A 19,379-nucleotide genomic window follows, 5' to 3' on the forward strand; every position below is an offset into this window, starting at 1 on the left:
AGATTTTATTTATTTATTTGACAGAGAGAGACACAGCGAGAGAGGAAACACAAGCAGGGGGAGTGAGAGAGGGAGAAGCAGGCTTCCCGCCAAGCAGGGAGCCCGATGCCGGGCATGATCCCAGGACCCTGGGATCATGACCTGAGCCGTAAGCAGACGCTTAACGACTGGACCACCCAGGTTCTGAACTTATAAAATATTGCTTTTAAAATATTCTTTTATATGTACATAGACACAAATGTATTGATTTTTTAAAATTAATTAATTAATTTATTTGACAGACAGAGATCACAAGTAGGCAGAGAGGCAGGCAGAGAGAGCGAGAGGGGGAAGCAGGTTCCCCGCCGAGCAGAGAGCCCGATGTGGGGCTCGATCTCAGGACCCTGAGATCATGACCTGGTCTGAAGGCAGAGGCTTAATCCACTGAACCACCCGGGCGCCCCACAAATGTATTGATTTTTAAAAGACACTGAGATTTTATCAATTCAGAAGGTGTTTTTAAAATTTTTTTTTAAAGATTTTATTTATTTATTTGACAGACAGAAATCACAAGGAGGCAGAGAGGCAGGCAGAGAGAGAGGAGGAAGCAGGCTCCACGCCGAGCGGAAAGCCTGATGTGGGGCTTGAACCCAGGACCTGGGATCATGACCTGAGCCGAAGGCAGCGGCTTAACCCACTGAGCCACCCAGGCGCCCCCAGAAGGTGTTTTTAAAGTGTCTTCTGGGCTGTGGTGTGGGGAATGGATTGTAGGGGGCAACAAGAGTAGGAGGTGAGAGTGGGGAGGGGACAGGTGCAATTCTCCAGCTGAAAAATGATGGTGGTTGGGGCACCTGAGTGGCTCAGATGGTTAGGCATCTGCCTTCGGCTCAGGTCATGATCCCAGGGTCCTGGGATCGAGCCCCCCATCAGACTCCCTGCTCGGCAGGGAGTCTGCTTCTACCTCTCTTTCCCCCCACTGTTCCCCCTGCTTGTGCTCTCTCACTCTCTCTGTCAAATAAGTAAATAATTCTTAAAAAAAAAAATGATGGTGGTTGGATTAGGGTGGGGACCCAGAAAGTGTTGCGAAATGGTCGGTTCTGAATACATTTTGCAGGTCCAGTGAACAAGATCTGATTAGCTGTGAGGTATGAGAGAGAGGAAGTAGAGATGACACCAGGATTTTTGGCATGAGCAACTAAAACAGACTTATCTTTGCTAAGACAGGGAGGACCAACGGGCAGGTAGGACTGTAGAAATCGAGAACAAGGGTTTGTGCGTCTTCAGCACCTTCTGAATGTTGGCCAATTTCTGCTGGTCGGCAGTGGCATCCCGCTAGACCATAATAACATTTCTTCCTCCTCCGCTGAATTTGCTTTTATGTTGCCATCTGGATTGGTGATGATTCTTCCTTATATGCAACAGAAGCTGACTCAGGGTGATTTAAGCTGCAAAGGAATTTATTGGGTGGATATTGGTGGCTAATGAAATCACCAGCCCTCGAAGACGGAAGGGGCAAAGGAAGGGCGCAGGCCAGCAGCTAAGACCGGCCGTCAGCTCTGGCTTTCGCTGACGGCCCTGGACGTTTGCAATACCCCTGTCCCTTCCACTACCTCCCTTTCCTGATCTCTCCTCCTTTGGGTGGTGGGTTCTCAAATCTAACGTTGTACCTGAGTGGAATCGGGGTGACAGGCTCACTCCCTAGTTGCAAGACAATCTGGGAGAGAAGGCCGATCTGAGAAAGACGTATTTTCCCACACCAAGAGCCTATGAGTATAGGGTTTGGAATATTGTACGCCCCACCTGTAAATATCGAATTTGGCCTCACTTATGATGAGGTGACTATGATGGCTTTTCCTTCTTGGGAAGAAGATAACTTGTCTTTTTTATTTTTTTAAGATTTTATTTATTTATGTAGGGACGCCTGGGTGGCTCAGGTGGTTAAGCATCTGCCTTCAGCTCAGGTTGTGTTCCCAGGGTCCTGGGATGGAGTCCCCACATTGGGATCCATGCTCAGTGGGGAGCCCGCTTCTCCCTCTGCCTGCTGCTTCCCCTGCTTGTGTTCTCTTTCACTCACTCTCATTCTCTGACAAATAAATAAAATAAAAAAAAAAACTTTAAAAAATATTTTATTTATTTATTTGAGAGAGAGAGAGAGAGAGAGAGCATGAGTCGGGGGAGAGGCAGAGGGAGAAGCAGACTCCTTGCTGAACAGGGAGAGAGCACCATGATGGTCCCCCAAGGGGCTCAATCCCAGAACCCTGGGATCATGACCTGAGCAGAAGTCAGCCGCTTAACCGACTGAGCCATCCAGGCATCCCAAATTAGTCTTTCGAAATAATTTACATAAGGGAGTTTCTTGAAAAACAAGATAATGTTGGACTTAGAAATCGGGATTGTGGAGACCTTCGGGGTAAGGCAGGCAGCAAATATCAGTACCGTTCTAATGGTGGAGTCTGACGGTGAGCTAGTCTGCGTGCGTTTTGCTCCCTGGCTCTTTCACATGAATACACTGGGTCTGTCAGAGTCCCGGATGGAAAAAGATAATATATTCAAAGTGGGTAATTTGGAGATCAATGAAGACAGGGGCAATTGTAAAGGGGAAGACAGAAGGTGTGTATCCCTAGGGAAGATAGTGCAGTGTCATCCTGATGGCAATTGTGGGGGTCCCAACACCATCACTGGCTGAAGGGGGCATAGGGAGGGAGTGGTTTTCAGAAACTGGAGCTGGGGCCTTGGATGGATGGAGAGATGCTGCTAATACACGGAGACCCCCATGGAGGGAGCCTAGGGGAGAAATACTCTGGTCTTTCTCCTCCCTGCCTCTCAGCTCCTACTGAGGCCTCCTACTGGCACTCCAAAGACCTCTAGCACATGTGTGCTTCACTTCATATATTCCTTCAAAAGAATGTATTTAATTTTTAAATTGAGGTATAATTCATATACCATAAAATTTGCCATTTTAAAGTGCACGATTCAGTGGTTCTGGTATAGTCACAAGGCTGGGCAACCATCGTCATGATCTATTTTCATATATTCTTTTTAACATCTTTTTTTTAAGATTTTATTTGTCAGAGAGAGAGAGAGAGAGAGAGAGAGAGAGAGAGCATAAGCAGGGGGAGTAGCAGGCAGAGGGAGAAGCAGGCTCCCTGCTGAGCAAGGAGCCCGGGCTCCGTCCCAGGACCCTGGGATCATGACCTGAGCTGAAGGCAGATGCTCAACCAACTGAGCCCCCCAGGGGCCCCATTTTCATGTACTCTTTTCCGTATTCCAACACAGCTTCAAAAATCCAGTGTCAGGGAGGAGAACGGAGGGGTTCATTTGACCAAAAATATTAAGTGGCCCCAGTATATGTGCACTGACTCAAAGAGACCTCTTTCATGGGCCCTGGACTCAGTTTCTCTTGTCCTAGAAGAGGTTACTAGAGACCCTTAAGGTCCAGCATACACTGAGCTGGACAGACCTAGGCTTGAGTCCTGCCCTCCCCTCTGCTCTGGACAACCTCAGTTTCCTCATTTATGGACCGGGCAGGTTCTGAGTGCCTCTATCTAACAAGGCTGCAAGAGCAGACATTAATTAAAACACCTTCGACCGGAGCCTGGCATTCCAAGGAGATAGTTAAACAGGAGCCACACCAAAAGCTCCAAGCGAAATGGAACACAGTGCAGGGTGCTTCTCCTGTCATTTCACTGCCATTATTGTTAGCTCCCCTTTCCAGAAGATGACACCAGGGAGTCACCTGCCCAGGGTCACCCAGTGAACAAGAGACAAGGTCAACATTTATACCCAGAGTCCATTTGCTTCCAAACTCTCCACACGAGGGCCAAGAAACTGGGACCCCGGTTGCTTTTTAAAAACTTTTAATTGTGATAAAATGTACAAAACACACATCATTAGTACTGAGGCCACTCGCATGGTCGTGCAGCCATGACCACCCTCCAACCACAGAACTCTTTGTCTTGCAAAATTGCAACTTTCTCCCCACTCAACATTGGCTCCACATCCCACCCTGCCTGGCTCCCCCCATCTCTACCTTCTGTCTCCGTGGATTTGACTCCTCTAGGGATTGCATCTAAGTGGGATCAGACAGTATCTGTCCTTTTTCTGTCTGGCTTATTTCACAGAGCATAAGGTCCTCAAGGTTTACTCATGTCGCAGTAGGTGTTGGAATTTACCTTCCTTTTTTTTTTTTAAGATTTTATTTATTCATTTGACAGACAGATCACAAGTAGGCAGAGAGGCAGGCAGAGAGAGAGGGGGAAACAGGCTCCCCGCTGAGCAGAAAGCCTGATGCAGGGCTCCATCCCAGGACCCTGAGATCATGACCTGAGCCGAAGGCAGAGGCTTTAACCCACTGAGCCACCCAGGTGCCCCGGAATTTACCTTCTTTTTAAGGCTGGATAATATTCCATCTTGTGGATATCCTCATTGAGTTTATCCAGTCTTCTGTTGATGGACCCATGGATGGAATTGCTTCCACCTTTTGGCCATTGTGAATAATGCTGCTATGAACACGGGTGTGCAAATATGGGTTTTGAGACACTGCTTTCAATTTGTTTGGTTCATACCCAGAAATGGGATCGCTGGGTCACATGATAATTCTGTTTCTTTCTTCTTTCTTTCTTTCTTTCTTTCTTTCTTTCTTTCTTTCTTTTTGAGGAACTACTATACTCTTTTCCACAGTGACTATACCATTTTACTTTCTCAGCATCAGTGCCTAAGAGCTCCAATTTCTCCACATCCTCACCAACACTGGTTACTTTGCTTGGTTTACTTATAGTAGCCATTCTAATATGTCTGAAGTGAAACTTAGTTTTTAAAAATTTTTTATTTAGACACAAGAAATTGAGCTTTATTAAATATTTGATATAGTGATTACTTGTGGACACAAATACATATTTTATGAAAAAAATATACATGCACTACTGGTGAGTGCACAAACATTTTGCTGACAGAGTGTGTGACCAGAAAAGTCCGAAGACCCGTTAGTCAACTCAGTTCTATGGGAAGGGGTTTTAGATCACCCTTATATTCCCAGGCCCAAGATAATAAAGTCCAGAGGTTGAATGAAGCAGTCTATCTCATCTTTCAAGGTCCAGCAACAATGTTGCCTCCTCCAGGAAGCCTCCCTTGCTTTGCCAGACATAGCTCCAGGTCCTTACTCAGGGCTCCTCAGCCCAGAGTCCAAGCGTTCCTCTTTCTGCCCCAGCCCTGACCATGGAGGGGTGTGTGGATGGATGCTGAGGAATTTCTGGGGTCCAGCAATGCCCAGGCACAGAGTGATGCCCAGGAAAGAAGGAAGGAAGGAAGGAAGGAAGGAAGGAAGGTAGGAGAGAAGAGTCTGTACTGGCCTCTGAGATGGGTGTAAACTGAAGAGACCTGGCTGTTCAGAGGTGGGGAGAGTTGGGTGAGGCTCTGCTCACCGGGGCCATATTCGGAAGCGGAGGCAGCCACAGGCCAGACATCGAAGGCCAATGTTGAGAAGGCGTGTCCAGCGGAAGAGCAGGCAGTGGGTAGTGCGTACATACAGGCTGCCTGAGGGGTCTACAGTCTTGAGCGCAATCAGTGGGGTGTAGCGGGCGTTGGTCTGTCGGCGCAGGGGTGGTCTGGTGGAGCTGATGACTTTGACAATGACCTATGGGTGGATCCCTGAGCTCTTAGATTCAGGGAGGGGGGGGGCGTTTGCAGGGTGGGGCACCCTCACATATCTGAGCCATGTCTTGGGACTCTGGGTTCCCCACTCACCTGGGCTACATCCTGTGGGCTCTGTCCTACAGAGTGAAAGAGCTCCCTGGAGGCAGGGAGGTAGAAATCCCGGAAGTAGTGCAAGGTGTCAGGGTCAGTGTCTGGGAACTCGGCTGTGGAAACCTGCTCCAGGAGCTTCCCCTCAAAGTTAGTGACCACTGGGCCAGGTTCCACCAGGGTGATGCTGGGGACATCAGTAGGGGTAGGGGGTCTGGTACTCCAACCCACTCTCGGCCCCGTTACGGTCCCTCTTCTCCTCTCTCCCCCCATTTCTCTCATCATTACTTCATCCTTCCTGATTCCCCCAGCTTCTCCACTGCCCATCCCCCATACTCCTCCACTGTCTTCCCGTAACTCCCTTTCCCTCATTCCTGATTCCACTTTCTCACCATTGCCTTGTTTTCCCACCATCTCGGCCTTCCCAGCCCACATCCTCTCACCACCTCCCCTTCCCTCATCTTTCTCCACCACTGTCTCCCATTCCTCCCCCTTCACTACCCAAACGCCCGCCTCACAAGATGTTGAACTGCAGCAGCTGGACAGCCAGACTTTCGAAGAATCCCTCCAGGGAAAACTTGGAGGCTGCATAGACTTCATTGAACACCACACCTGAGAGGATTGGAGGAGGTTGGGCCCTTTGGGGTCTGGGCGACAGGCTTGTGGGACCAGAGGGGCATGAGGTCTTCAGGAGACTGAGCAAAGAGGGTTTAAAGATCAGAATGGGGGGGATATCTAAGGCCAACAGGATGAGTGTACGTATGTATGATGGGAGCATATGTTGAAGGATGAGCCCATATGCTTAGGATGAGATTGTCTTGGGGTGCCACGTGCTGCCTCTTCCCTGTGCTCCATTTGCTCTTGGCCCTGGAAAACCCTCCTTCCGTCCATCCTCTAAACCTCTGAGTCACTTGAGCATAGAATTGCCAGGGTCCCTGAGGGCAAGTACTATTCAGCAGCTTTCTTATCTGTCCTTATTAAGAGTGAATGTGGCTCCTGAAGTCAGGAGCTACAGCTGGAAGAGGGGCCACAGGGATGGGACTGATTGGTAGTTACGGATTCCCCATGGTGGGGTAACAAATAAGGTAGATTCTTAAAACAAACAAACAAACAAAACAAATACTGTGGATTCTTCAGGAGGCTGCTGAGGAGGTAAGGGCAGATCCCAGGGAATTTCCAGGGGGAGGAAGGGCATCTAGAGGGGTTCAAGGAGGAAAGACCCAGGAGCATGGATGGCAAATAAGTGGCCTCCATAGTAGGCTCATGGCAGATGTCGCTAAACGATCACTAGTCTCTTTTTCTGCAGAACCTCAGAGCTCCAAAGCTAGATGTCTCTGGGGCTTGGTTAGAGGTATTTGTCAAGAAAATGTCACAGGAAAGGAGTTCTGGGGCACCTGGGTGGCTCAGTTGCTTAAGCGTCCGACTCTTGATCTCAGCTCAAGTCTTGATCTCAGGGTTATGAGTTCGAGCCCTGCCTTGGGCTTAGAGGTGTCCAGAAGTAGCACTGATGCTGGATGGGGATGGCCGTTGCAGCATTTACAACACTACTGCTTAGCTCTTGCAGCATGGCCGACATAATCTAATCCGCAAATGTTTCCTATAGAGCTTCAGAATCCTTCTCAACACAAGCTCATTTGGAATATGAGCGAAAACCTATTTGCCATTCTTCTAGCCTGGGGAGGGTCAGATGCTAGGAGGATTCCCAGGGGTGGGTCCCCAGGGCTTACCCTGCAGTCCCATGACACTGCTGACCACCACAATGTGGCCCTTTCGCCTTCTCTTCATGCCAGGAAGGACAGCTCTGACCAGACGGACAGCCCCGAAAAAGTTGGTATCAAAGACGTTCTGCATGGCAGCTAGGCTGAGCCCCTCCAGGGGCCCCACCAGGCCCACTCCAGCATTATTCACTAAGGAGGGGACTGAAGGTTACTTGGAAGTCCCCCCAACCCTTCTAGTGTCACTCCTCTAGGGACACTCCCTGAATTATCCCACCCCCTACTCCAAATTCAGGGCCAGTCCAGAGTATCCTGAGTGGACAATTGTGGAACCCTGATGATCTTTACATATAGTTTAGCATTTTTTATGAGGACCCTGGACTCCGGGTCGGGGGAAGGGATGCTGGGAGCAGCCTCCCCTTAATGCAAGAGCAATTCAGCTCTGACCCCAATTTGCATCAAAACAGCCACACCCACCCTCCTCAGAAGGTCTTTGAGAGATCATGTGTTGCTTCTACATCATGCTCGGTTCCCCAAATGACTCATCAAAGTAACTTTTCCAACATATGGTTTTTGGAGAAAAACCATATGTAACAGAACACCATATGGTGTTCTATTTGGTAAAATCTACCCTACCCCCGGGACTCAGTTTATTTCTTGTAACCCCAATAAACTGGTGCCCTGGGCTTTTAGCCAGCTTGCCTACACCTTCTGTTCAGGACTAGAGGTTGCTGGTGAAGCAAGAAGGCTCATGCTCAGACACTGGAGAGGATTCACTACAATGAGGACCTGTGCTTAGGTCAGGGAAGTGGGGGTGACCCCAGGGGCTGTTCAGTCTCACCCAGCACATCCACTTCCCCTCCTTGGATGCCGCTGAGGCACTGGGCCACTGACTCGTCACTGCACACGTCCAGCTGGGCCACGGTGAGGGTCTGCCCCAGAGCTTCCCCAGCAGCTGCCTCCAGTGTCTCCTTCTTTCCCAGGTCCCTCATGGTGGCCACCACTGGGGACAGAAAGCAGAGTTGGGGCAAGCACTGGGTTCCTTTCCCCTGTGCATTCACTTACATATCTCCATGATATTGCATGAGCCATCACAGAGGGATGGAGACCCACGGGTTTACACACCTATTTTACTATACAACCACAAATGCATATAGTGTAAATACATTTACATGTACTTTCATCCATCCTTTCATCACTTTAGTCCTCCATCCCTCCATCCAACATTTACTGAGCATGTACTTAGTACACATTATGCTCTATTCTCAGTGCTGAGACGACTGCATGAAATAAGATGGACAAAGTGCCTGCCTTCACAGAATTTATAGTCCAGTGAGTAAGGCAATAAAATAAATAGAGAACACATGGCCTTGAGAAAAGAAATGCATAAACATTTAGGGTCAATATATGTGCGTTGTGCGTACATGGAAATACAAATAGCCACATCTACGTCAGCCACAGAACTGGCAATTTATTGAGTATCTACTATGTGCCAAACACTGTGCTACACACTTTTATAAGCATTGTCTCTACTCCTCACAAAGAACCCTATGATAAGGTAATGGGCTTATTTTCCAAAGATGGCCACAGCATCTTTCATCGCATATGCTCTTTGAGAATTTTGCTGTTCTCCCTCAAGACATGAAATCTCATTTCCCTCTCCTTGAATCTGGTGTCTAGCTGGGCACTAACAGAACACGGTGAAAGTGACATTGTGTGGCTTCTGGGATTAGGTCAGAAGAGGTATTGCAGTTTCTGCTCTGTTTGCTTTAATGTTCATTCTTTTTTTTTTTAAGATTTTATTTATTTATTTGACAGAGAGAGATCACAAGTAGGCAGAGAGGCAGGCAGAGAGAGAGGAAGGGAAGCAGGCTTCCTGCTGAGCAGCGAGCCTGACGCGGGACTCGATCCCAGGACCCTGGGATCATGACCTGAGCCGAAGGCAGCGGCTTAACCCACTGAGCCACCCAGGCGCCCCTTTAATGTTCATTCTTTTTCTTTTTTTTTTCCCAAGATTTTATCTATTTATTCATGAGAGACACAGAGAGAGAGAAAGAGAGAGAGGCAGAGGGAGAAGCAGGCTCCCCACTGAGCAGGGATCCCCGATGCGGGGCTTGATCCCAGGACCCCACGATCATAACCTGAGCTGACGGCAGATGCTTAACCATCTGAGCCACCCAGGTGCTCCATTCTTTTTCTTTTTAAAAAGATTTTAGTTGTTTATTTATTTGAGAGAGACTGAGAGAGCAAGAGTAGGGGGAGGGGCAGAGGGAGAGGGAGAGAGAGAATCCCAAGCTGACTTCACTCTGAGTACGGAGCCTGATGCAGGGCTCAAGCTTATGACACTGAGACCATGACGTGAGCCAAAATCAGGAGTTGGATGCTCAATTGACTAAGCCACCCAGGCAGCCCTGTAATGTTCACTCTTAAAATCCTCGGCCACTTTGTAGCAGCCCAGCTATCCTGGGGCCACCATGCTGGGAGGAATCCGCAAGCTAGCCAGACAGAGGAACCACATGGACAAGGCCTGACATTATTAGAAGGAGGAGAGATGCCTGCCCAGGGCTGTGACTAGTCACCGCTGTTCCAGTTGTAGCCTTTGACCCTGAGCAATAATCGCCTAGCTGCCCCCTTCCAAATTTACGGCTTTTGTAAACCAAAAACCATGGTTTTACAAAACCATGAGTTTTTGTAAACTATGACTTTTGTAAACCGTGACTACCATTGTCCTATTACACCAGAAATTTTGGAATGATTTGTTCTTTAGCAATAGTAGCCAGAATAAGTAGGTAAAGTTACTGTCCCTATCACAGAGATCAACACACTGAGGCTAAGAAAATGAAGTTTCTTGCCTGTCCCACCACTAGTAAGTGTTAGAACTGGGATTTGAACCTCGGTTTGTGGGAGTGCTGAGCTCAAACCCCTCTGTACATGTTTGTATCCTTCATGCGTGTACACATGATCATGCATGCACAGCACCAGGGGCCGTGTTCATATAGTCTGTGGGCCTGTGTGACTCACGGGTATCGCACAGATGAATGGGAGCACATGCATCTCCATACAGTGACAACTGTGGTCCCAGGGTGTGGGTTGCCTGGGCTCAAATCCAGGCTCTGCCACTTTCCAGCGGGGCGACTTTGGGTAAGAATCCTTGGCACTCTGTGGCCCAGTTTCCTCATTTCTGAGGTGGGGCTAATGATAGTGGCCACCTCATAGGGGTGATTGGGGAATTAAATGACTTACTAGATGCACGACACTTAGATCGGAACCGGGCACATTGTAAGCACTCCATAAACATCCTTCAGTTTCATACATTCATCTGCCTGTCCAGGGCTGTGACTAGTGTCACAGGGACACACACAGCACAACTACTTCCCTGCGCACTGGCACTCGGTCCGTCCCATCCAAGGCTGTGTGTGTCTCTAAGACAGAGGGCAGAGGGTTGGGAGAAGCTGCTCTGCCAACTGGGGCAATGCCCTTGCCCCCAGCAACCTCCTTGTAAGTAGCAGCCCTTTACCCACTTCAGCTGCAGCCTGCTCTGGGTCAGAGGTTCCCATGGGTGGAGGCAGACCGAGGCAATTTACTCCAGAGTTGCTGGAGGCCAAGTCCCTAGATTTAGAGGCCCCCTTTAAGCCCCCAAGGTCAGGTTCACTTAAGAGGCTTATCTTGGAGCAGTAATCTGGGGAGGGGTGGAGGAGGGGAGTCCTAGGGAGTGCCCAAGAGGAACCTTAGGGAAGCCCTCCCCACCAGCCCTTTAAAAAAAATCACCTACCCGCCCTGCTCCCCCCCACCTCCTACCATACACCACGCTTACTTTGCTTCTTAGCACTTATGAGCATTAGACATATTATACAATTAAAAAAAAGTCTGTTTATTGCCTGTCCTTGCTCCCCTCCCTCCTTACTGCTGAGGACAGAGATTTTTGTCTGTTTTGTTCAAAGCTGTGTTTCCAGCACCTAGAACAGTGCCTGGCACCCAGTAGGTGCACAAGAAATATTTGTTGGATGAGGGGATAATTCCTGAGCAGAGGTGGGAAGGGGGCCTCCATGTGTCCTCGGTCCCCCTCAAGCCCACACATACAGCTGATGGGATGGGCTAGTGGAAATGGTGCCAGGAGGGCTGAAGGTCCTCAGAATGCCCACCCCTGCCCCTCCCAGCCCCACCCTGGGCCTCTAACCTTGGTAGCGCTGCCTGTGGTCATGAGCCAGCTGCACTGCAAGCTCCAGCCCAATTCCCGAGGAGCAGCCTGAGATCAGTACAGTCCGGGGTGCGTCGGCCATGTTGATCCCTCCCCGGATGGGTGACCTCTGCTGGCCAGCACCTGACTCCTGCCACCCATCCTAGCCTCAACCCCCCTACCTCCTAGACACCCTCCCATCTTTCCCCTGCAAGGTGAAGGGGCTCCAGAAGACACCAATTCTGAACTGACCCTGGGCAGGCAGCTGGGGGCGGGGGAAATCTTTTAACCTCAAAATAGCCTCTTTCTTTTATCTGTTAAAAATCTCTTCTCACTGCTACACTCACAACTAGGGTCTTTTTATTATGACTGTAAATCATTTGGGGCTGGGGGAATTAGCAGGGGCATTCTCTTCCTGTCAATTCTGGGCAGAGAATCTCTGATGGGAGGTAGAGAGTGAGAGAAAGTGGCAGAGAGTGTGGTCCCAGAAGGCTCCTTTCAAAGATGAGAATGGGTGTCGATATGTCAGATGATGGGGGGAGACCAGGAAGAACTTCCCAGCAAGGCAGGGCAGGGCACTCTATGAGAATTTTTAGCAGGAGAAGTCTTAGCCTCTGAGGTCCCTGAGGAGGGAGAAGAAGCAGCTTGGGGAGATTCCCTTTCTTCTCCCCACCCCACTGCCCCCTTTTCAACTCTCAGGCCAGATGGGGCTCCACCCCTCCTCTCTAGGGACACAGACACTCTTTGTCCGAAGAACCAGAGGCTGGGAGGGAGACACTGCCAGCTTCTCCCTCTTCCCCTGTGGTGGGGCAGTTCTGGGCCCAGGAAACGCCCCTTAGGTTTCTCCCTGCAGAAGCTCCCTCAGATCCCACAAGTCTGTGCTTGTTCAATTGCACAGACAGCTCCATGTGACCCCCCCGGGGGGGGGGGGATGAGGGAGCTTCACAGTGGGGGGTCCCAGTAGGGTGAAGGGCAGCTCTACCTCACTCCAAGAATGGCAGGTATCCACCTCTCCCTAAGGCAGTGCCCTGCTTTGAAGTAGGGCCAGACTTCCCCCATTTAATGGGGGCATATGTGAAGATTTGGAATTGGGGCTAAGACATCTGTTCGGGGACCTGAATCAGGGAGAGGGGAGGAGAGGGCTAGGGATGGAAATGGGACCCTTTATTTGAAGATTAAGAGTTTGGGAGAAATTGAGGACTGTGTTTTGGAATCTGTGTCATAGGTTTGGGGGTGAGGCCAGGACATCCAATTCTGGAATTTGGGTGGAGAAATGAGGGTTTGGGGTAAGGCTGGGAACTCCATTTTGTAATCTGGTATGAGACTGGGGGTGGGATGAGGATTCTTTATTTAGACACCCAAAGGGAAGTACTGTGATGAAGCTGGTACCTTCCATTGTGTCTAAGCCACTGGGATAAAGCAAGTGGGTGAAAATTTGGCATCAGGCTGGGACCCTTTCTGGGGGCCTGGGTGAGACAGAAAGTATTTGGTATAAAAAAGCTGTATAAAGCCTTAACTCCAGGGCCTGGGTGGAGGCTGATGGAGGCTGAAGGTTTGAATGGGGCTAACATCTGTTTTGAGGGGGCCTGTTAGGAGGAAAGGGTTTGGGGTAAGTCTGGGGCCCCGAATTCTAAGGCTGGGTGGGAGTGACCCTTTTCCTCCACTGTGGGGTGGGACAAGAAGGGCCCCCGCTCCCGGCTCAGGGCTCCAGCCCTAGCCGGCCAATCAGCACTCGGCACAAACTTTCCCAACTCCCCCACCAGCTGTCAGCCACCCCCCCTCCTCTAGCGAGCCCCGCCCGGCCGGGCGCGGGAGAGCAGGGCGAGGCCAGGGCGGGGTCTCCTGCAGTCTCCTGCCGATCCGAGTGGAGCCGGCCGCGGCGAGCGAGTGCCCGGAGCCCGAGGAGTCGCCGCGCCCCGTAGACGCCCCGGCCGGTCCCCGCCTTGCGTGTGGGCCCCGCCGGGATGGGGAGTCGCGGAGGCCTGGGCCAGCCGCGGGCCGGCCTCTGCCTGCTTTTGGCCTCGCTGCAGCTTCTTCTCCGGACGCAGGCGGGTGAGCCGGAAAGAAGGAGATAGGAGTAGGATCCAGAGGGCAGGATCTAGCGAGCTCCCAAAAGATGGGGTGGAGTCAGGAATGGGGGGCGTGCAAGGGGGGCGTGAGTGTAGCAAGTGGCTGGGGTGCTCTGTTTGGGCGCGAGTATCCGACTCTGGGCAATTTGTGGGTGTGACAGCTGGGGGGAAGGGGATACGTGTGACCGAGTTTTACTGGTGGATGCCTTGGAGTGAATGCAATTTATAGGTGTGTGTGTAGCAATGTGTGTGAGGCCATTTGAAGTGAAATTGTGTGTGGGAGTTGACGATTATGTTATGAATGTGTGATGGGTGATCCCTGGCCAACTGTGTGATTGTGAGTTGTGGGTGTGTCTGTGTAGGGCTGACTTAGAGAATAATCGTGTTACGCGTGTGATTGTCTTTGGGTGACCCGATGAGGGGTTCGGTTGTGATTTGGGGGTGTAAAAAATGGCCCATGAGGACGCGAGCGGATGATTCTGGGGGTGATGCTGAATGGGGACGAGTATGGGAGGGGGCTAATCGGGGATTCAAAGTTTCCTTTGCATCGCCCCTAATGGCTTCATCGTATTCTTCCTCTTCCTCCTCTGTCTCCAATTGGCGCGCCCCCACCTCCTCTGCCCCCATTTCTCCCCTCCCCCACCCTGCTCTCCCCAGAGCCGCGATCAGCACCATGGACAGGACCTCGGGAGGGCTGCGGTGAGGGGCGAGGCGGGGCGGGGCGCGGGGCGGGGCGGGGCGGAGCGCGGGCGGGGGCGGAAGTGGAAGTTCTTCCCCCCAGCTGAGCGAGCCGCGGGTGTTTTTCCTGAGGAATTTCTCAGGGGCCTCAAGGGGTCCCGGGGGCCGCGGGACGAGTGAGTCAGCGCTGACGCACGCCCAGCTGCGCGCTTCTGGCTGGACGCCGCGCTCCGCCCCACAGGGTTCGGGGTTGGGGGCGCCCAAGGGTTTGGGAAGGTTCTTCAAGTGGCATCCCTGGTCTGAGAGAGGCTGGGCTTTAGGCACTTCTGGAAGTCCCTCCCTAATGTGAACTCAGCCCCTAACACACACACACACACACACACACACACACACACACACACACACACACACACCCGGTCCTACACTTTCTCACTTTCTCTGGAGTCCAGGGAGGTGCCTGTTCACGTGGATTGTCCCAAACTGGCCCATGTCCCATTCCCATGCTCACACATCCCCACAGTCGTGCAATCTCAGGCATCCATTCAGAATATAAGCCCTCGGGGACACCAGGAATTTTCAAACACCGGTGCCCATGCCCCAGGCAACCCCAGCAGCCACCCGCCACAGGGTCACAGCCTTTGTCACCCTCCTACGCCTTGCAGCCCTGGCACAGGCTTCCACTGGTATCCACGCAACCCTGTCAGCATTCACAGCCTGTCACCCGCTTGCCGAGGTGGCCATACTCTCACGTATAACCACATTCCCGCATCTCCAGTCTCATCTGTTACAATCACAGACCCACCTGCTCACTGACAGGACCCCAGCCCACATGCATGTCCAGTCACTCACCGAACACCCGCACCTAATCTCCCCACTGGAGGCCAGATACTCGGCACACACCACACATCCACAGATCACATGCTCAGCCATTCCCTGGTCCATAAAGAGTCATGGACACACTTGCACAATCTCATGCACATGTACAATGGCATATACACTCACACCTATGCTCTCCTACCTTTCTGAGGAGATCCCAACCTAGTGCCTGCCTGCCTCCCTTCATATCCTAGATCCCATCCAACATCTCCCTGGGGCCCTGACCAACACAGGGGAGAGTGTGGGGGAAGGTCAGGCTGGGTCCCTGGCAGACCCCCACCCTCTGGGCCTGCAGGCAGGACTCAATGCCTCTTGTGTGTCTCCTTGTCACAAAGCCAGCCATGAAAAGAAAGGGCAGTCAGTTTCTGAAAGGTCATTACAGAGGAGATACAAGATTGAAGCAGGAGACATTTGGGTTAGGTGCTGGGAAGGACTTTTTCAATGTCAATGAGCAGCTAGGCGAGAGGCTACTCCTTCCCACAGCATAGAGACAGGGGTCTGGGTGAGGGGAGAGCCACACTGCATGGGGTCATGGATCTCAGCTGTCCACTGGGCTGCAGCCTGGAGAGGGGGCAGCTGGGATGATCATTCTGTGGGGGAGTGACCCTTGTGGTTGACAGAGCCTGGGAGCTCAGATCTTAGTCCCAGGGGACTGTAACCCAAATACCTCTTAATAACAGCCCAGCCAGAGAACAGGCAATTAGAGTGGGGGCTGGTGGCAGCAGCAGAATTGGGGGGCGTGGATGGAGAGAGAGAGAGAGAGAGAGAGAGAAGGACGGGGGGAGTAATCTACACAGATATATATATGAAATACCAATAGACAGAGAGAGAGAGTTAGGAAGTAAGAGAGAAAGAGAGACACTGATTCAGAGTTGGACGCAGAGAGGAACCTGGAAAGACCAGCAGAGAAAGTGGGACAGAGAGAGAGGGCAGGGAGGGGGAGAGAAGAAAGAAAGAACAGGAGGTTGGGGGCAGGAGTGAGCTGAGGCTGGAATAGGAGTCTGTAAGTTTTGGAGAATGAAGGATCTGACCCAGGAGGAGCTGGATGGGGGTCCCTCATCCAAGCCCCTATCTCCCCCAAGTCTGGCCCCCCACCCTGACTCCCATTGGTGAGGTCAGCAGAAACTCCCCCAGGGTGAGGTCATGGGTGGATTTGACAGAACTGGCTTCTGCCAAGGGGTTGGGTCAGGGGGTCAGTGGGACAGTCTGGTGGGGGGAGGGGAGAGCAGGCAGGGGCTTTGGGCCCAGGGGAAGCCCCCACCCTCCCCGCTCAAACCATGTGGTTCCACTTAGCACTGGCCTGCTGTGTGGGGTGGGGCTGGTAGGATGGCCTGGATTCGGATCTGGTTGGGCCAGACCAGTTCCTTCCTTTCCTGGGATGAGAGTAATAGGGTCAGAGGGAGGAGGTCAGGAGGTTATTAGAGAGAGGTGGTCAGAAGGAGGAGGCTAGAGAGGGTGATAAAATGGGGAGGTCACAGGTCAGATAGAGGAGACTGGGATAGGCAGAAGGAGGAGGTCATGGGTGATAGTGATCAAGGAGGAGGTCAGAAGGAAGAAGTCAGGAGAGGTCGTGGTGAAAGGGAGTAGATCACGGGTGATGGTGGTCAGGGAGGAGGAGTTCAGAGGAAGTGGTGGTCAAAGGAGGAGGTCGGAGGGAAAAAGTGGAGGAAAAACACACCACACTAGGAGCCCCTCCTCTCCAAGTGGGTTTCCCCTGGCAGGGGGCTTCAGGCTGGGGAAGAAGCCCCAGGGAGTCAGTTGGTGTGGGGGAGTACAGAGAAGGGGACAGTCTGGCTCCGGGGCTCAGGCCAGGAAGCCTTGATTCATCCCAGAAGTAGGTCAGCATTCTTTTTTTTTTTTCCCTCACCAAAAAACCAAGCGGGGTGGGGGGGGATCCCAAACAGGAGTCAACAGGCTGATGAAGCTCGAACAGCTGTGGGGTGGTGAGATGGGTGCAGGTCCCAGGCCCGCTCCTTCTCCCGGACCCACAAACACAGCGGGAGGCTGAATTCTCCAAATCTGAGCTACTCACTTAAAGTGCTGGGTTTGTTTTAACTGCCCTGCACCCTGGCTTCTCTCTACAGCAGGCCCTGTGGATGTGCTGAAGGCCCTGGGCGTGAGAGGGGGCCAGGCTGGGGTCCTTGAGGGGCCTGGCCTCTGCCCCCAGAGGGCCCCAGAGGGCGATCGGGCATTCAGGGTTGGCAAGGCCAGTACACTTGGCATCCCCACGTGGGAGCTCTTTCCAGGTGAGTCAGGGCAGGAGGGGTGGGAGGGGGTCATTCTGGGAGCATGGGTCACTGCTAGACCACCTGAGATGCCCCTTTCCCTCTGCCCCTTCAGATGGGCAGTTTCCTGAGAACTTTTCCATGCTGATCACTCTGCGGGGCCAGCCAGCCAACCGGTCTGTCCTTCTCTCCATTTATGGTGAGGATGGTACTCGGCAGTTGGGCCTGGCTCTGGGGCCAGCTCTGAGCCTCCTAGGGGACTCCTTCAGTCCCCTCCCCCAGCAAATCAACCTCATGGATGGCAGGTGAGTATAGGGGAAGTTGGGGTCCAGAGAGAAGTGGGGTGAGAAGCACCCCCCACTGAGACTTTCCCCTTGCAGGTGGCACCGTGTGGCAGTCAGTGTGGATGGCGGGATGGTGACTCTGGTGGCTGACTGTGAGCCTCAGCCCCCCGTGTTGGGCCAGGGGCCTCGATTCATTAGCACAGCTGGACTCACTGTGCTGGGGACCCAAGACCTCGGGGAGGAGACTTTTGAGGTAGGGCTTCAGTGATAGGGGAAACCGAGGCAGAGGGTGGGTGGGAATTTTGTCCATAGCCTGAATGTGGAGCAGATAGGGGAAGGGAGCTGTCCAGTGTGCATCTTCATGGTGTGCGAGATTGTAGAGTCACAGAATGATAATGCATGATGGCGCGTACTTGACTTGTCGGGGGAGAGTAGGCTGGGGACACAGACGGCTCTGGTTGTTATGATGTGTAACTGTCTGCGGGTGGTTGTGATGCTGGGTGCTGGCAAGGCGTGCCGTTGGGTGGCTGGTGACAGAGGTGTTTTTGGTGTGGTGACTGTGCTGTGTGTGGTTGTGATATGTGTCCCCTCCCGTGGGCCAGGGGCCACATCCGTCCTGTTCTTCTCCTTATCCCCAAAGCCTGGAAGGGCACCTGGCACGTATTAAGGGTCACCATGTGCCTAAGAGCGAAGGAATAATGTGCTTCTGGTGAGACAGATGTTGTGGGGTGTGGTTTGCGGTTGTGATTTGGCGTGACCCTGATAGAATCTTCCTACTCTCAATTTTGACGGGCAGAGGGATTGCCACCCCCTCCTTGTACTTAGGCTGCTCTGGGTAGAGGGAGCCTTGGTGCTTGGGATGGGGTGTCAGAGTCAGCCTGTGGCTCCCTTCCCTGACCCCCATCCTCTCCCCAGGGAGATATTCAGGAGTTGCTGATAAGTCCGGATCCCCAGGCTGCCTTCCAGGCCTGTGAGCGATACCTTCCTGGCTGCGACATTCCGGACCCTACCACCACAAGGGTGAGTGAGGCACTTGTCCTGAGGTCACAGGCTGTTATCCCTGGCTCCAGGTCCCAGGAATGAGTGAATTCTGATCCCTGCCCTCAGAAAGATCCTAGGCATGAGTGACCTTGACCCAGGTCACATAACAGTGATTCCAAGCCCCAGATCATATGATTGACCTTAGGTCGCAGGGCTGAGTGAGCCCTGGCTTCAAAACATAGGACCAATGGGCCATGTGCCAGCATGGTCCCAGATGACAGAGTAATGGAGCCTCCATTGTGGGGCTCTAGACCTAATGGGGGTCATCTTCCCAGGTTCCCCAAGGTGAGCCAGAAACTCCTCCTCCTCGTCGGAAGGGAAAGGGAAAAGGGAAGAAAAAAGGGCGAGGTCGGAAGGGGAAGGGCAGGAAGAAGAAGAACAAGGAAAATTTGGCCCCAACCCCACCTCCTGGCTCCCTGGAGAAAGAGGTAAGGGATCTGCGGTTACTCACCTCTGCTTTTTGCCTGACCTCTGGTCTCTGATTCACAATGATTGCTGGTGCCTAATCCAAGCTCTCTGCCTTTGGTCTCCAGTCCCTGACCTTGACTCTTCTCAGCTGACTCATAACTGTGTGTGTGTGGAGGGGAGGGCTGGTA

At 52.2% G+C, this 19,379-nt stretch overlaps 2 protein-coding genes across 6 annotated transcripts in view; one reads left to right on the forward strand and one right to left on the reverse strand.

Moving 5' to 3' along the window:
• Positions 1-2,289: 2,289 nt before the first annotated feature.
• Positions 2,290-11,720, reverse strand: RDH8 (retinol dehydrogenase 8). 3 transcript variants are annotated; one of them, XM_047717084.1, is made up of 7 exons: positions 11,611-11,720; positions 8,275-8,436; positions 7,446-7,625; positions 6,237-6,330; positions 5,722-5,905; positions 5,400-5,611; positions 2,290-2,874 (listed from the first exon to the last, which is right to left on the reverse strand). In XM_047717084.1, the coding sequence occupies exons 1-7, from the start codon at positions 11,711-11,713 to the stop codon at positions 2,865-2,867; spliced, it is 945 nt and encodes a 314-aa protein (XP_047573040.1). In that variant the 5' UTR covers positions 11,714-11,720; the 3' UTR covers positions 2,290-2,864. The 3 variants fall into 3 exon arrangements, with proteins under 3 accessions (XP_047573040.1, XP_047573058.1, XP_047573050.1); XM_047717102.1 differs by lacking the exon at positions 7,446-7,625; XM_047717094.1 differs by lacking the exon at positions 2,290-2,874 and having other exon boundaries at positions 4,865-5,611.
• Positions 11,721-13,422: 1,702 nt separating this feature from the next.
• COL5A3 (collagen type V alpha 3 chain) overlaps positions 13,423-19,379 on the forward strand; it is a 37,293-nt gene continuing 31,336 nt past the window's right edge. The window contains exons 1-6 of one of the 3 annotated variants that reach the window (XM_047703220.1): positions 13,423-13,662; positions 17,318-17,479; positions 17,574-17,763; positions 17,839-17,995; positions 18,658-18,762; positions 19,059-19,211. In XM_047703220.1, the coding sequence (XP_047559176.1) occupies positions 13,575-13,662; positions 17,318-17,479; positions 17,574-17,763; positions 17,839-17,995; positions 18,658-18,762; positions 19,059-19,211 (855 nt within the window). In that variant the 5' untranslated portion in view covers positions 13,423-13,574. The remainder of the gene's footprint in view (positions 13,663-17,317; positions 17,480-17,573; positions 17,764-17,838; positions 17,996-18,657; positions 18,763-19,058; positions 19,212-19,379) is intronic. The other 2 variants (XM_047703210.1, XM_047703203.1) reach the window with 2 other exon arrangements.

This window comes from Lutra lutra, chromosome 1 (genome assembly GCF_902655055.1).
Source record: "Lutra lutra chromosome 1, mLutLut1.2, whole genome shotgun sequence".
NCBI classification, from domain to species: Eukaryota; Metazoa; Chordata; class Mammalia; order Carnivora; family Mustelidae; genus Lutra; species Lutra lutra.

What these genes read in the sequence shown, in the direction of transcription:
- RDH8 (XM_047717084.1), bottom strand. Translation starts at nt 11,713, where the DNA reads ATGGCCGACGCACCCCGGACTGTACTGATCTCAGGCTGCTCCTCGGGA. An exon ending in AGGGGAAGTGGATGTGCTGG is followed by an intron (nt 7,626 to 8,274) that starts GTGAGACTGAAC and finishes TCCCCTCCTTAG; the next exon opens with TGAATAATGCTGGAGTGGGC. An exon ending in CAGTGTCATGGGACTGCAGG is followed by an intron (nt 6,331 to 7,445) that starts GTAAGCCCTGGG and finishes CAATCCTCTCAG; the next exon opens with GTGTGGTGTTCAATGAAGTC.